General features: G+C 44.6%; 1 protein-coding gene across 1 annotated transcript; it reads right to left on the bottom strand.

Moving 5' to 3' along the window:
- Window positions 1-517: 517 nt before the first annotated feature.
- RPN1 (ribophorin I) lies at window positions 518-16,101 on the bottom strand. Its single transcript, XM_028719167.2, has 10 exons — window positions 15,733-16,101; window positions 12,412-12,476; window positions 9,966-10,272; window positions 8,730-8,939; window positions 5,972-6,164; window positions 5,256-5,355; window positions 4,659-4,797; window positions 4,261-4,380; window positions 3,178-3,423; window positions 518-1,414 (listed from the first exon to the last, which is right to left on the bottom strand). The coding sequence occupies exons 1-10, from the start codon at window positions 16,045-16,047 to the stop codon at window positions 1,232-1,234; spliced, it is 1,878 nt and encodes a 625-aa protein (XP_028575000.2). The 5' UTR covers window positions 16,048-16,101; the 3' UTR covers window positions 518-1,231.
- Window positions 16,102-16,666: the final 565 nt, after the last annotated feature.

The following is a 16,666-nucleotide window of genomic DNA, read 5'->3' as shown; positions in this document are numbered from 1 at the left end:
CTGTTCAAGGCACAATGAAGGGGGGGGAACCTCAGAAATAATTTACCTGGGAAATGCACTCTCCTCCCCATCTAAAAAGCAAGAAGGAGCAGGGGAATGTGTGTTAAACTCTCTGGAAAAGGAGTCATATAGTTTGACAAAAATGGTTCTGCCTACAAAACTTCCAAGTGATAGAATCCTACATCAGAAACCGCTAGTGACCTGCTATTTTGCACTGGTTGATTATTAGGTGATTCAGCATTACATCTTGAAGTATATTCTACAGAGTTTTGACCAGGTCAAACAACACCTAAAAATCACACACATTCATAGGAAGATCCAACTATTGCTACAACCAGCATTAATGCAAGTCAGTTTGTTACTGACCGCAGTAATAATTCTAAAAGCTCTTAACAGCTTAGAGGTTCATAATTCTTACACAAGATGGAGCATGAGATAAAGATAGCCGATCAAACATAATGTGGTGCTCATTACAGGAATCCAAAAGGCACAGGACACTCTAATAAGAAGAAGAAAATAGAGGCAGAAGATCCATACATCTTTATTTCAGTTTGATCTTCCCTACAATTTTTTTTAAAAGAAACCAACCGTCTGAGGAAAAGCACAGGCTTCTAAGCAAATGAACCTCACCCACTCCCTTCTCTTTCCCTGGACTCTATCCCAACACTGAATTTCAAAAGAGGCTCAGAAAGTTCAGGGACAAGAATCTCATTTAGTGCGACAAATAGTTTTAAAAAAATCTTTTGTTCAAGTTACTTATCCGTATCCCCATCTCCAAAATATAAAAAAGTATAAATTCAAAGGTGGAGGACAGAAGGAAAGATTTGCTACCAAACCTTTGAATAAAACAGTTGTATTTATTCTCTGACTGAGACATTCAGTGCCAGTACAGGACCTGTGTGCATGCTTCCCTACTGAAAATTAGGGGGCCTCTCAGCAGACTTTGAAGTCGTGCTACTAACACTTTGAGGACTATGGTTTCAGTTAAGTCCAAGGCATGGTATAAATACACCTCTTCTGTATAGTAGGTGTATCACAGAGCAAACAGGTCCTAAAAGTGACTAATACCACATTTTGGAGGCGATTTCCAAAAACTTTTTCCTTGCCGCAGTTTTGTAGCCTAGACACACCTCCCCCCCCCCCCCCAATTCCCCAACTTGGTGTGGCTCAGTATGCTCATTGAACCTTCTTCCACCCCTTTTAGCTCTTTCCCAAACTTTTTACTTCTAACTTATAGCGCATCAAGGATGTTGTCGATTTTGGTGATCAGCTCCTGACGCTTGTTAGAATGCATCTTCTCATTCTCTATGTATGTATCCTTCTTGAGCTTGCCAACAACCAGCCGCTCAGCCTCCACAGAAGATTTCAGGACCAGCTCCTTTACTTGGCTGTCAAGTTTCTGAATTTCGCTAACCTTGGAAGAAATTTGGGACAAAACATTAGGTGACTGGACAACACCATAGCCATACAAAGCAACAGTAACAGGGTGCATTCATTTTATTTTTATGGTCACCCTAAAAGTAGTAGATTTGCAGGGTCTAAGCAAACAATTACAGTCATATTTTTGAAGTCGAACAGAATCCATTCCGGAAGTCCATTCAACTTTCAAAACGTTTGAAAACCAATGCATGGAAGCCGCAGAAACCCCGTCGGACGTTTGGCTTCCAGAAATAGTTTGCAAACAGGAATGGTCACTTCCGGGTTTTTGCAGGGCTCGAGAACTAAGCTGTTCGAAAACCAAGGTACGACTGTACAGTGGTGCCTCGCAAGACGAAAAGAATCCGTTCCGCGATTCTCTTCGTCTAGCGGTTTTTTCGTCTTGCGAAGCAACCCTATTAGCGGCTAAGCGGATTAGCGCTATTAGCGGCTATTAAAGGCTTAGCGGCTAAGCTGCTAAAAGGCTATTAGCGGCTTAGAAAAAGGGGGGGAAAGCAGGGAAAAAATCACAAGACACGCAAGACGTTTTCATCTTGCGAAGCAAGCCCATAGGGAAAATTGTCTTGCGAAGCAACTCAAAAACGGAAAACCCTTTCATCTAGCGGGTTTTCCGTCTTGCGAGGCATTCGTCTTGCGGGGCACCACTGTATATGACAAACTATACAATGTTATGTTAGAAGCTACACCCATTTAAACTTTACATTTAATGGTTCTGAATATGGACACTCACTGCAACAAACATGTCTGGGCTGGTTCCATGGTCGTAAGAGCACTTGATTATGCTACATTTCATTCATACTTTTATAGCAAAACATCAGCAGAGGAATATGTAGAGATAACAGCTTCCGTGTGTGTGCACAGCCCCTCCATTCAGCCCTCCTCCCAGTTACCAAGGGAGCTTTCAGCTAACTGCAGCTGAGTATTAATGAGCAGAATGCATTAACAGCCCTTCAGTTGCAAGTTATGCATTGACATCCTGGCAAAAGTGACCATCTTCAAGATAGCTATAATTCACCAACAGTTCCAGGGTGATCCACTGAATGGATCTCCTATTGTGGGTGAAAGTTTCACTCAAAGCAGAGTAGAAGCGGTCTGCTAAGAGAATGACCTGCGGACCACAATTGTGCCTAAGGATTAATACAACTTAAAATCGGGAAGTCAGGATGCCTTAAGCTTCGCTCACCAATGTTGAGCAGCAGCTTACAAAAAAACATTCCATTTCAAAGCAGTAGGCATGTTAGGTAAGTGGTAGCCAGAAGACTTAATGCAGCCAGAGGGGCTTGATGTATTCCCCACACAGCATTAAAACATTTGGAGCAATCTTGCTACCTTCAGGGCCTACTCACTGAGAGAAGGGCTTGGCTGAATGTGGTGGAGGACCCTGGCCAATGCATCTCAGCAAGCTGGAATAGTCGACAGCCCTGGTTTAGATATTCTATACAGGTAGCGCAATATTTAAAGCCATGGCAGAATGAAAACTGGGGGAAATTCCCCCAAAGCTCTCCAGCCTTATGGAGGAATGCCTGGAAATAAAACTATCAAGGAACCTAGAAATCTCAACTTTAGCAGTATTATTCTGGAATCATCATGATACACTGTCAACACAGAACAAAGGCAACAAAAAAGAATTTCTTTAAAGTGTGAGGAAAATATCTGCCTTGGGAATGACAAGAGAAAAGGCAGTTTAGAATAAGGGCAGTACAGTAACAATACACACTAAGGAGGCCAACGGATTCTTACTTTGTCACACAAGTCAGAGCCTTCTGTCTTCAGCTTGGACTGCAATGAAGCTATTTCGTTGGTTAAGGCCTTATGTTCAGTCTCCAGTGATTTTTTGCCACTGTTTAGGTTTGAAATATCCCGTGACTGCTTATACTTATTCACAGCTTCATCAAAATGGCGGTACAGACGTAGCCTCTTATTCACCAGGGTGAGAACTTGCTCTGTGATGCAGGCAACTTTCATCCTAGCTTCTGCTGCTGGGTCCTGCAAAAGCACAATGGCTTAAATACTTGTTACAGTATATAGTGCATTCTGAGTGTCCAGAAAGTGTTTTGTGTGCTCTCTCGGTAGTCCTTACAACAACCCTATAAGATCTGTCAGCATAACCTCCACCTTGGAAATAAAAGACCGAGGCAGAGAGATTGGCATACCTAAAATCTATCTAGAGAGTCGAAAGGGAGAAGGCAAGATCTAAACCAAAGGAGTTCCTAGTTCACAATTCTGTCGCTTATTCACTACACTGGCTAAATTCATCAGACAGACTTTACCAAAATAGTTGTTTGAAGCAAAGTGGCAAAAACAAGAAACACTGAGGAGTTCCATTTGCTTCAATTCGACTTGTATGGAATAACAAAACAAGGATATCCATTGTGCAAGCCATCTTGACTGAATCAAAATTAATTAAAACATGGACCAAAACGCCATTTTAAAAAACTCCTTCATTCCGTGAAAATTAATAGATGAAGAATTTTGGCCAGTTTGGATCTTAGCAGTGCTTTGAAAAAGGTAAGCCCTAACACAACATGCTCATTTATTGACTCAAAGAATTAATGTATTTCAAGTATACTTTGCCTATGCTAAGAAACTACTAAATCTCAGAGCACCACTGATATAAAGATAAGGTAATAGCTTGCTCTCGCAAAATATCCATATTTTACAAAAAGAGTAAGCGCTACCTCACATGAAAACAGCAGCGAATCCAGTACTCCAGCAGTCAGTGCAAGGGCATTTAATACCAAGGAAAGGGCTCTCCCAAAGGAAACAGTGAGACCAACCCTCCTGCCGCATCCTCCCTGTTTCATCGTGCCTCTATTGCAGTACCTTAGTGATAGAGAAGTCCAGCCTCACGTAGAGGATCACTGTAAAGAACAGGATGTAGAAGGCTCCAACTACCAGGAGAGGTTCTTGCAGCATCAGGATCTTGTTAAAATTATAGTGCACCTAGGAAGAGCAGGGCAAGCAGTGAGAAGAGCATAAACTTCCATTAGTCAAGATGACATGCTACCCACCTTACATTCCTATACGTAAGAACAATGAGATACTTGCACATTTAAGACGCAGCTCAGAACTCAACAGTGAAGCTCAATCTTTTCACTGATCTATGAACATGGTCTGTTGCTACTGAAGCCGTGTCACTTGCTAGAGAGCAATCTGGGCTGCAAAGATGAGCGCGGTATTTCTCATTATTTATGCTATCTAAGCAAAGGGCTTATGCTTACCACAATATCCTGGATGTGCTGCTCAACTAGGTTGTTCTTGTGCGCAACTATGACTGGACGGCCAAAGGTGTCCAAATAGGTGTAGTGAAGTTCATCAGGTGCCCGGCTGATGTCATATGGACTATCCACATGGATATTCCTGCAAGCAGAGGTGTATACAATACTGTTAGCTGTCCCAGGAAAAACTTAACCTGGTTGTTGTTGGGGGGTTTTTTTTGGGGGGGGGGGGAGAAATTAGCCCTGGATTAGCCCCTGCCCTCTGATGTCCATGGCTTGGGCATGGTCATTTGCAAGTAAAGCTGTACACATGAGCTGCCACTCACACACAGGGGCTGCATGAAAGTGGGATGCCTGGCTGTGTTGGTATCCTGATTGAGTGGTGTCCCCATGCACAAGCAGCTGCTCAAACATACGAGTTCCTCTGCAGACAACCATGCTCCACACACTGTCATTATACAGGGCAGGGGCATGTGGAATTGCAACAGGGACATAAATGCTGCTCCCTCTTGCTTCACCATAAGCAGAATAATGCATAAGCAGGCCTTGTGTTTTTTGGCTGACACGAAGTGCCTTGATCTCAACCATATTATTACTTACTTGGCACCTTCTGGAAGGATTATCTTTACAGTTAGTGAGTCTGTAACTTGCTCATCAAACACGTGGTCAACAAATCTCATCTTCAGGGCATACTGATCACCTGGGAAACAAAAACCAAGAGGATACTATGATTTTTTCAATGTATCAGGATACCAGCTATGAAAGCCCTGTTGGGTAAAACAAGTTTAAAGGTGAGCTTAAAAAAACCCCATTAAGTGCCACTACAACTTGTTTTAGCTGCATGTTGCTTACTCGCAGTAAAGTTAGGCAATATCCACACTATTACTGTGACAACACGCTGAACTATGCACCAAGCATAAGCTGCGCAGAGCACAAAGCTTAGTACAGCTTAGCTGGATATCCCCCATTGACCGCACTGTATATCATTTTGTATGTTTTGGGAAAGGAACAGAAAGGTGTCAGGAGAGTAGGAAGTGGGGGGAGGTGTGCCTGAGAGCAAACCTGAAGGAGCTTCTAACCATGCATGGCATTTTTCAGGAGATGCCTGCATCATTTAAATTCATATAATGAAGTACTGAGATGCACTTTGACAGTACAGCACCTGGTTTCTGAGCACACATGCACAATTAATAAAACTAAGAAACTTTGGAATTCCAAATATGCCATTCTGCATAGAACTGCAGACAGTGAATAGCTTTGTACTCCAGTTGTTCACATTATATTCCAGATGCCACTACCGTAACAAGGAAACCTACCAAGATTAAAGAGGTATTCATAGCTAGGCAGGTTATAACCAATGATGTAATGTGTCTTCCAACCACCAAATAGGGGGAAGCGAGGGCGGATCTCCATTTCCACAGAGTCATCCAGGATGAGGAGATGACTGGTGGATATGTTGCCAATTTCATCTCTGTAATACACATCTTGAGCAGCAGCAGGAAGGATAGTCTGCAAAAGCAAGATAAGCACTTAATGTCAAATTCACCACTACCGATAATTGGGGCACTTGCTAGTCACTGTTTTTAAGACTGCATTTTCACTAAAAGCAAGCAGTTATCTCCATTCTCACAGCAGTTGCAACCACAGTATAAGCAAATCATATACAGCAGACTGAATTTTAAAAATCACATTGGAAGAGATTCTGGTCATACAGTCCAACCCTCTGCCCTAAAGTATCATAAACCAATGCTTGCCTGATCTTTCCTTCAAAGTCATCAGGTTCTAAATATAGTGCCTACATTTCTAAAGAGTACAATACAATGCTACCTTGGTCAATGAACAGTCCTGTTAACGAACACTTTGAACAACGGACTCCGCAAAACAGGACGTAGGTGTTCCGGTTAGCACACTTTGCCCCGGAAGATGAATGGAAGACGAACACCGGCGGTGGGAGGCCTCATCAGGGAAAGCACACAGCTCAGGTTAAGAACACTTTGGTCAAAGAACAGACCTCCAGAACGGATTAAGTTTGTAACCCAAGGTACCACTGTATGTACCTTTTGGGACTGAAACTGCCTTGGTCGCACTGGTTGATGATCTCCGGCGGTCTAGGGACAAAGGTGAGAGCTGTTTCCTAGTTCTGCTGAATCTCTCAGCGGCGTTTGATACCATCGACCATACCATCCTTCTGGACCGTCTTCAGGGGCTGGGAGCTGGAGGCACTGTCATACAGTGGTTCCGCTCCTTCCTCCTGGGCCGTGTTCAGAAAGTGGTGGTGGGGGATGAGTGTTCAGACCCCTGGGCTCTCACTTGTGGGGTGCCTCAGGGTTCTGTCCTCTCCCCCATGCTTTTCAACATTTACATGTAGCCGCTGGGAGAGATCATCAGGAGGTTTGGGCTGGGTGTTCATCAGTATGCGGATGATACCCAGCTCTACCTCTCTTTTAAATCAGAACCAGTGAGGGCGGTGAAGGTCCTGTGTGAGTGTCTGGAGGCGGTTGGAGGATGGATGGCGGCTAACAGATTGAGGTTGAATCCTGACAAGACAGAAGTACTGTTTTTGGGGGACAGGAGGCGGGCAGGTGTGGAGGATTCCCTGGTCCTGAATGGGGTAACTGTGCCCCTGAAGGACCAGGTGTGCAGCCTGGGAGTCATTTTGGACTCACAGCTGTCCATGGAGGCACAGGTCAAATCTGTGTCCAGGGCAGCTGTTTACCAGCTCCATCTGGTACGTAGGCTGAGACCCTATCTGCCTGCGGACTGTCTCGCCAGAGTGGTGCATGCTCTGGTTATCTCCTGCTTGGACTACTGCAATGCGCTCTACGTGGGGCTACCTTTGAAGGTGACTCTGAAACTACAACTAATCCAGAATGCGGCAGCTAGACTGGTGACTGGGGGCGGCCCCCGAGACCATATAACACCGGTCTTGAAAGACCTACATTGGCTCCCAGTACGTTTCCGAGCACAATTCAAAGTGTTGGTGCTGACCTTTAAAGCCCTAAACGGCCTCGGTCCAGTATACCTGAAGGAGCGTCTCCACCCCCATCATTCTGCCCAGACGCTGAGGTCCAACGCCGAGGGCCTTCTGGCGGTTCCCTCATTGCGAGAAGCAAAGCTACAGGGAACCAGGCAGAGGGCCTTCTCGGTGGTGGCGCCCGCCCTGTGGAATGCCCTTCCAGCAGATGTCAAAGCGATAAACAACTACCTGACATTCAGAAGACATCTTAAGGCAGCCCTGTTCAGGGAAGTTTTTAACGTGTGATATTTTACTGTATTTTTGGTTTTTATGGAAGCCGCCCAGAGTAGCTGGGGAGGCCCAGCCAGATGGGCGGGGTATAAATAATAAATTATTATTATTATTATTTTAATTACAGTGGTACCTCGGGTTAAGTACTTAATTCGTTCCGGAGGTCCGTTCTTAACCTGAAACTGTTCTTAACCTGAAGCACCACTTTAGCTAATGGAGCCTCCTGCTGCCGCCGCACGATTTCTGTTCTCAACCTGAAGCAAAGTTATTAACCCGAGGTATTATTTCTGGGTTAGCGGAGTCTGTAGCCTGAAGCGTATGTAACCCGAGGTACCACTGTACTGTGCTTCCTAAGTCAATCACTGTAATTATTTTAATATTTAATACCTTTTAGTTTTAAAATGCTGTCTGAGCAATTCTTCCAAAAGTTAGAAAGGGAATCTTCTCACCCACTGCCTCCTTTAGCTTTGTTCCAAAACAGAAGAATGGTGGGGAAGGCAAGCAACCTAAGGCTGCAATCCTAACCATATTTAAACAGACCTAAGTCTTACTGATTTCAATGGGGCTTGTTCCCAGACAAGTAGGGTTAGGATTGCGCCCTAAGCCTGTACTTCCATATCAGAAACAAGAAGCAACATAAAAAAGGGACAGAAAGTTTCCAGTAAGGCACCATCTCCTCAAAAGGAGATCAGTAGTAATGCTTCCTTGCTGTCCCCTTCCCTACCTACAAAGCCTGGTCCTTTCTGGCAAGGGAGAGAGGAACTCTTTACTTACACCCACACCCCTGAGGCTCCTTTTAAGACAAAGAGAAATATGCAAGGGCAGACCTTGAAAGACTTCACAGAGGATATTCCACTGTCCGGCTGTCTTTGGTAGTCATATCTGGAGAAAGGCCCTTTGAGCACAGCTCCTGTGTGCTTCAAGTCAACAGTCTCTTCTACAGCAATATTGCCCCAGTGAGAAACTTCAATGACACGTGTCATGGTAGTGATAGTCAGGAATGGACTGTTGTTTTCATAGTGCACCTTAAGGTTATCCTAAGGAGAAAAATCAAAATAGAGACTGAAGACTTTCTGTCCTCAAGTGTGTTGTAGAAAAAGCCATTTCATTCACAGCAATGCCTATTAAGAAGACCTACTTGCAAATCAGACTCTCGGTCATTTTTGTTGAGGTATTACACAATCTGTGTATTGACTGAAATATTGCACAATACTCATTAAGAAATGTTGGCTAGATCTAGCAAGGATCCATCTTGTCCAGCATTCAGCCTCCGACACAAGTAAGCTTCTGAGAAGCTCATAAGCAGGGCATTAAGGAAACAGTATTTTCTTGCCTACCCCCAATATCCACTTAGAATCATGGAACTGTAGTGATGGAAGGGACCATGAGGGTCATCTCATCCAACCCTCTGCAATGCCAGAATATTTTGCCTATCGTGGGGCTTGAACTCATGACCCTGAGATGAAGAGTCTCATGCTTTACTGACTGAGCTATCCCAGTCGGAAGGTGTCTATGCTGAGAAACCACATGTGGGATGATGTGAGCAATGTCCATAGACAGTGGCTGCATTACTTTTTCTGAGCCCATTAGAAATCTGCAATAGCGCGCACACAAAAAGTGCCCTGTCTGTTTTGAAAGATTAAAGGCTTGGTGCCCTTTGGCTGAATCTTGTAAATACTAGCATGTTTCTGTGCTGGCCAGGGAGGAGAAGAAGCCTCTTGGCAGACCTGCAAAAATACTGTCTTGTGCCAAAGGCTGGCAGGCAGAGGAACACAGCAATCTCTCTCTCCTTCTCTAGTCCACTCACTGACGTGCATATAACCTCATGTACTCACCTGTGTGGTATTCTTTGTCCACCCACAATGAACAGGTGGAGTTGTTACATACAAGGCAGCTTTAGTTTACTTTAGTTCCTTTTAAGCCCCTTACATTCCTGGCTTTTGGATTTATATTAATCATTTGACACAGCAGAATGGCATGAATGTATTTTAATTCTACATGAGTGACAAATTCCTTTTAAACAGTTTCTCTCCTAGGAACGTTAGCTGGGATTAAGAGTTTACCTCACTGTATGGTGGAACATCCCTGAAGGGTCCATATTCAATCATGTCCTCTGATCGACTAGGATTGCCTAGTTTGGTGTAGCTTTCCACATTCCTTGAGGCCAGTTTAATCCGAGTAGTTTGGGTCTTGGTTGGATACGGAGAGTAAAAATAATGATTGCCCTCAAAAACCACAAACTGTTTCTCTGCTTGGGTGATATGAGTTGGGTACGGCTGAAGGACATGTGTAAAAACCGTTTCAAGAGATAAGCGAATCTTTCCACCTGGAGCCAAAGGAGATGGCAGTTTTACAGTGAAGAATTTGCCACTGGAAAGGAGAAAAACAGATAGAAAAATCAATCTGGCTCTGCTGGCTTTACAGACACCCATAAGCATGGAAAGAAGCTCAACAAAGATTCTCACTGAAGAATATATCATCTCCACCTTCATTTGTCTGCTGCAGTTTTGGGCCACATAGTGGTTTGAGTGTAGACTAAAGTTCAAATCCCCACTTGGACTAGTCTGAGTTTCTCAGCCTAATCTATTTCACAAGGTTGTTGTGAGCATAAAAAATGAAATATAAATGTAATAATAAATTCAATGCTGTGGATACTAAAACCATCTTTGCATTCCTAGCTCAGTTATACTAGCCTGGGTTTAATCAGAGTGGCAGTAACGTGGCCCACTGCTGTCAGCAATCAGAACATGGACTCTTGGGAACGTTTGCTATTTCAGAGAACCCTGATCTCAACTGACTAATGTTATAACAGCTAACAGTTTGATTTAAATGTCAAAAGATATATTGCATTAGCTTTTAAAGACTGGTCAGTAACGACTGACAACAGATAGGCTGGATGCGAGCTAATAAAACTGAAGCTGAATCCTGAGAAGACAGAGGAGTTGTGTGCCCCATTTTCACACCTTGGAGGTGGGGAGGCAGTCTGCCTTGCACTCCAGTGAGAGGAGCAGGTTTGTAGCTGGGGAAGGCATTTTCCTGGATTTAAAGTGTCACTGGAGGACCAGGTGGCTAGGAATGCCTTTTTTCAGTTCCAGCCGGTTCGCCAACTACAGCCCATTTTGGATACAGATCACTTGGCCACTCCATGATCTGGTAACTTCCAGACTGGATTACAGCAATGCACTCTGTACAAGGCTGCCCTTGAAAATGACTTGGAAACTTTGATTGGTCCAAAATGCAGCAGCTAGATTACTGGTTGCAGTTTAGTTCAGATCTCGCATAACCTCCTGTGCTAAAACAGCTGCACTGGTTGCCAGTTCATTTCTGGGCACAGTTCAAGCCACTCACATTAATGTTCAAAGCCCTAAACGACTCAGGCCCCAAATACCTAAAAGACCACCTCCTTCCTTACAGACCCTTGTTGTGGATTTCTTCAAGAAGTACACCAAGGAAAGTTTAAGACAGCTTTATTTGGTCAAATGTAATATTTGGGGGGAGTCAACAGGGTGAATTCCAGCATCCCTAGGAATACCTGAGTTTTTTATAAGGTTTCTAAGCTCCTAACACATGCACAATACCCAAGTACCATACATAGCATGGGTCTTATCAGGTAACTAAGCAACTGGAGTCTTATCAGGAGAGACAGTACAAAGCTAAAAAGCTCATCTATCAGGGCCAGCACATTCCTTTTCAGCATATTCAAATACATCCTTTCTTTCTTTCAACAGCATTCTTTTCACAACTCTGTAACAGCTCTTCCTAGCTCCTCAATACATGCAGGCTATATTTCCCACCCCACTCTCTTAGGTGCTAAGATTGCCAGAGCAGGCACACTTGGTAGTTCTTCTGCATTCAAAAGCTTACGTGGCGGTGGCCTAGGAGAGGGTATTTTCTGTGGCAGCCCCTAAGTTCTGAACTCCCTCCCCACAGAGGTGCATCTGGTACTTTCATTATGGTGAACGCTGAAGACACACCTCTTTGCCCTGGCCTTTGACACTTGAGGTTTACATTGATAGAACCCACCTTATTTCTGTAATTGTAAGTTGTTTTACTAGTATGGTGTTGTAATGTTGTAACCCATTCTGCGGGCAGGTAAATAATGATAATGATAATTTTTGTTTCCAATAGACAGGTTTAGGCTTCTAAGAAGCAAGCAGATTATAATGCAACTCTGTGAATTACTATGCCTCTCAATTTCAAGTGATAACTGCATGTCATCAGAATTGTCAGATTAGAGTTATTTTTCTTAATTTTTTAATCCAATAACCAAAAAGAAAGCCACTATTAAAATAGTATCTGAAGTCTTAGATTTTCTATGATTCTGCAGGGCTACAAGCAAACGTCTCTGACCTAGTACAATATTTATTTTTTAAGAAACACTTTGGAAATTACAAAAATATAAAGTCTGAATGTGCTAAGTATATGCGTCATACAGACTGGGCGCAAATTCTTCAGGGTATATTTTGTGGCAAACCTGGATATGATATAGTTTCCCTTGGCAAAACTCACCTTTTACCTTTTACCTTTGTCTCCTTCAACTCAAGAGTACTCTCTTCTTCTTCCTCGCCTTTCACCTATAACAAAAGATTAAATTCAAGATTGGTCATTGTTACCATTTACAGTTTCCATCTGAGACAGCTGAATTCATCACAAGTGCTAATTCCTACTCCCAGGGGTCTGCAAGTCAGCAAAGACACATTTCAATTTGACACACACACACACACACACACACACACACACACACACCAATAATTAGCCATCCAATCATGAACAAGTTGTTGGCTAACTCCACAAACCCTGAAGCATTATCAAAAAGCAACGTACACAGAGGTCTGTTAAACCCTTGAGACTCTTATACAAGAACACGTAAATGCTGGCTTAGATTACTAGCCAAGCCCATTGTCTGTAGCTGTCATTCACCCCTTCCTTCCTGGAGTCCTGCGGCATTTTGAAGAACCTGGAGAATGGAGGGGTGTTTGCCCTTCTGAAGGGATCCTGCAGAAGGAGCAAGCAACAATGTGCTGCTGTCTCCTGCAAATTTCAAACTATGAGAAAGCATTCCTCCCTTTTCTCTGTGGTGAGTTTGAAGAGGCAAATCCTTCCCCTCTGAATTTGGCTTCTGTGATTCTAAAGCAACAGTGAGGCACTACTGGTGCTTTCTGCAAAAGCCAAAACAACAGAGACAAAGCACATTTTTCTTCTGCTTACTGGACAGGGAGTACACACACTGCTGGCAAGCAGGTAGGCAAGTTCTGGAACCCTGTTACTGTGTTAGCTTCAGAACAAGAGACATACAATAGTGATTTATGGGATGCAAGTTCTGATCAAAGACTTACTGTACTTCTACCAGAAGTCTTTTGTGAGAACTCACTGAATAGCCACAACTAGACAGACAAGTGTTGGATGACATGATTTGTTGAAAACAGTCCTGATTTTACTTTCCCCAACAGCCTCCCCAATGTTACAAGGACAGATGATGCACCTGACAGCACTTTTCTTCTTAATTTGAGAGTAAACTGGCCAAAATTAAAAAAGATACATGTGATGCTTTCAGGTCCTTGGGAAAGGGTTCACTAGAAAGTAAAGGCATGGCTAGGATGTAGAATTATTTTACTGATAATTCATATCTTCAGACCCAAATATATATGTACACCTACCCCCAGGTCAAAAATAATAATTACTTCCATTTTTAATCTACAAAGGGCTTCACAGGCCTCTCACTGTAACTCTAAGATGGATCAAAACTACCAGATACTGCAACCAGTATCTGATTGTCCAAGGACTATCTTGATTGTCCAAGGACTATCAAAAAATTAAAGTATGAGAGTGCAATGCCTATCCATATTCAGCATTATCCACTATCCCATAGGCCAGCAAGTATTCCCATTTTGCAAAATGATGAAATAGAAGACAACGGCAGTTATCCTATGCATATAGTTACAAGGAAGCAAGTTCCATTATTTAGAATGGGACTGTAAATAACATGAGAAATCATACTTGGGGGTAGCTTTGCCTAACCTGGTGTCCTCCCATTGTTTTTGACACCACTACCCAGGTTGACTGGGAACCAGCTGAAGGGCACCAGGTTGGGGAAGACCCCTATAGAAACTGTGATTGCATAGGGAGCAGGGCCTAGGTTCCAATGAGCTCACTTTTGGCCATTAGATACAGTGCCAAAGACTCAGTCCACTACCCTTACTGCCTTCACCTACCTTTATTGTACTTACTTACAACCCTTTCTTCCAAAGGCAAAATAAGCTTAGTTCAGCTTTCTAGCTGCTATTACATTCCTTAAAATCAAGTTGCCTTGTGGAATGAATTCTCTGCAGCAAATGGGAACATAAGAAGCGACCTTTTATCAAGTCAGGCCACTGGTCCATCCAGCTCACTGACTGGAAGCCACTATCCGGGATTTCAGACTGGGCTTTCTCCTAGTCCTCTCTAGGAATACTAGGGATTGAACATAGGACTTTCTATATTCAAATCAGATGCTCTACCACCAAGCTACAGTCCTTCCCAAATAGCTGTGACTGCTAACTTTCTAATAACAGAGCGCACTCCACTATGATATCTGCAGCTATTCATGATTCAGGACAGAGCTTCAACTAACCGTTTTCATTAACACGTTGCCACACAGATAGAAGCAGCTAAAACACACCTTCTAGAAAGGCTTTCTCCTAAGCTCACATTTACGAACACCTCCAATTACTGCAGGCAGGCAGGAAACACAGGCAGCAATGAATAATAATAAGCCACTTAAATGTTCTGATGCCAGCAGCCTGCTGTTCAGCTAGCCACAGGCCTTGCAAACGCATGCGTTATGCGGTTTTATAGACATGCCTTGAGATCCACGCCTCCTTCCCTCTAGGTTGCCACTGGTTGCTCTCGGATTGCAGCACTTACGCTTACGTGTCAGTATATGCCAGGCCATTTACTACAGCGGCAGCTCTGAAGGGAGTCAGCAGCCAGGAAGAGGAGAAATAAAACAAATACGTGGTGAGCACTGCTGCAAAGTGACAACCCTTTCCATGACATTATCTGGGTCAAAAAGCTGGCAAACCCCCAAAGGGCAGCTTACGTGTAACTTTAGAAAAGACCTCTATTTCCACCCCCACGCCAACATGGATCACATATTCTGCTAACACTGCATTCCCAGATCACAATCCACTATGTGTGCTGCCCAGAAGATCCCAGGCTTTTATTTCGGGTGGACAAAAAACTGATAGGGTTTTCTTCGTGGCCCATATATCTCTGCAGCACGGCCTCCTCTACGAAAAGGAGATAGCCACCCCAAATCTGCAGTTTAGCCTCCATCCCTGCTAAGTATACGGGGAAAGGAGCCAAACACACTACAGCCAGTACAGTTAAGAAAGACAAACCCCTGAAATGCAATGCTAAAGCGTTGTTGAGGCGAGGGGAGGAGATGTTTTGGAAATTATATCCGCTCAAATGCCAATAGCTCGGTACCAATAAGCGAACTTATTAGGGAATGAAAAGCTGCAGGGAATGGAGGCAGATGCCCAGGAAAAACCAAGAGGCGAAGGCAAAGTGGGTTGGAGGGGGCAGATGCTTTTCGAAGCCTGGGCGCGGCGAGGGAAGGCGAAAGAAAGGCAGAAGCATAACTCCTAGAAACACTTGCCCCGCGCGCAGAAGGAAAAGGAGAAGCGCGAGCGGGGAGGCGCCAGGGCTGGCCGAGGGCGCCGTCTCTGCGAGAGGCCGGAGGGAGAGGGCGAGCGAGGCTCACGGGGCTCCGAGGCATGAGGCGCGGCGGGAAGGGCTTCGGAAGCGGAAGGCCGCGGAGGCTGCGCGTCCCGCCAGTAGCTCGCTCACCTGCACCCCCAGGTAGGCCAGGTGGCTTTCCAGGCCCGGGTCCAGGGCCAGCAGGAAGGAGGCGGCCGACCCGGAGCCCCCCGCGGGGTTGGCCAGGCTCAGCTCGGTCGTCACTTTGGCCAGGTGAGTGCCGAGGTCCACGGTCCTCTTCACTTCTTCGTTGACCAGCTCCGGGGCAGCCAGGGCGCCCCCCAAGCAGAGGAGGAGGAGGAGGGAGACGCGAGCGGCGCGGCTCTCCATGGCTGGCCACGCCGAGAGACTGAGCAGCCGAGCGAACCGGATAGACTCCCCTCCCTCGCGGCAAGGTTCATTCATCAGGCGGGCACAAGATGGCGCCCTCCACGCCGAGAGAAAGACAAGATGGCGGCGCCCAGAGGCCGTCGGCGCTCCAAGATGGCAGCGCGGACGACAGAGAGGGAGCGGGGGGCCCTCCCCGTCACGTGACCGAGGGTGCGAAGGGAGGAGCCTCCTCAGCTGTAAAAGAAAACGTCAGGCTGAAAGCTGCCGGAATGCGTCAGATTGCAGCAGCCGTAGTAATGGATACCACTGGGTCAGATGTTCGAATATTTTTTTAAAAAAAAAATAGGCAGTAAACTGTTCTTGGAGAAGTAAGCTGCTTATCCAGGGAGACCTTTATTCTCCAATGTAACCTTTCCAAAATTCTAACATACGGTTTTCAAATTACGAAGTCTCTAGTTAAAGCAGAGGGCAAAACAGCCAATGGGATTAGTGTGAGAAAAGCAAAACTGTAATAAATTACACTTGTGTGAGAGAGTGTGTCCAGGTCTTTATGGGAAAACACAGAGAACAGTTTTATAGAAAACGGAAATTAGGTTGAGTGGCGAATCAATTATAATAAAGTTATAATGCATAAACTTCCATGGGCTACAATCCACTTTGTTGATTTTTCAGGTGCCAGGAGACTGCTAACAGA

The sequence above is a fragment of the Podarcis muralis genome, chromosome 2 (assembly GCF_964188315.1).
Source record: "Podarcis muralis chromosome 2, rPodMur119.hap1.1, whole genome shotgun sequence".
Classification (NCBI taxonomy): domain Eukaryota; kingdom Metazoa; phylum Chordata; class Lepidosauria; order Squamata; family Lacertidae; genus Podarcis; species Podarcis muralis.
Note: the sequence above shows the minus strand (reverse complement) of the source record. Positions and strands in the feature narration are given on the sequence as shown.

Bases quoted from the DNA above. Each gene is read 5' to 3' on its own strand.
- RPN1 (XM_028719167.2), bottom strand. From the start codon at position 16,047: ATGAATGAACCTTGCCGCGAGGGAGGGGAGTCTATCCGGTTCGCTCGG. The intron at 12,477-15,732 runs GTGAGCGAGCTA...CTTTTGTTATAG, and splicing joins TGGCCTACCTGGGGGTGCAG to GTGAAAGGCGAGGAAGAAGA. The intron at 3,424-4,260 runs GTACTGCAATAG...GTGCTTTTGCAG, and splicing joins TGGACTTCTCTATCACTAAG to GACCCAGCAGCAGAAGCTAG.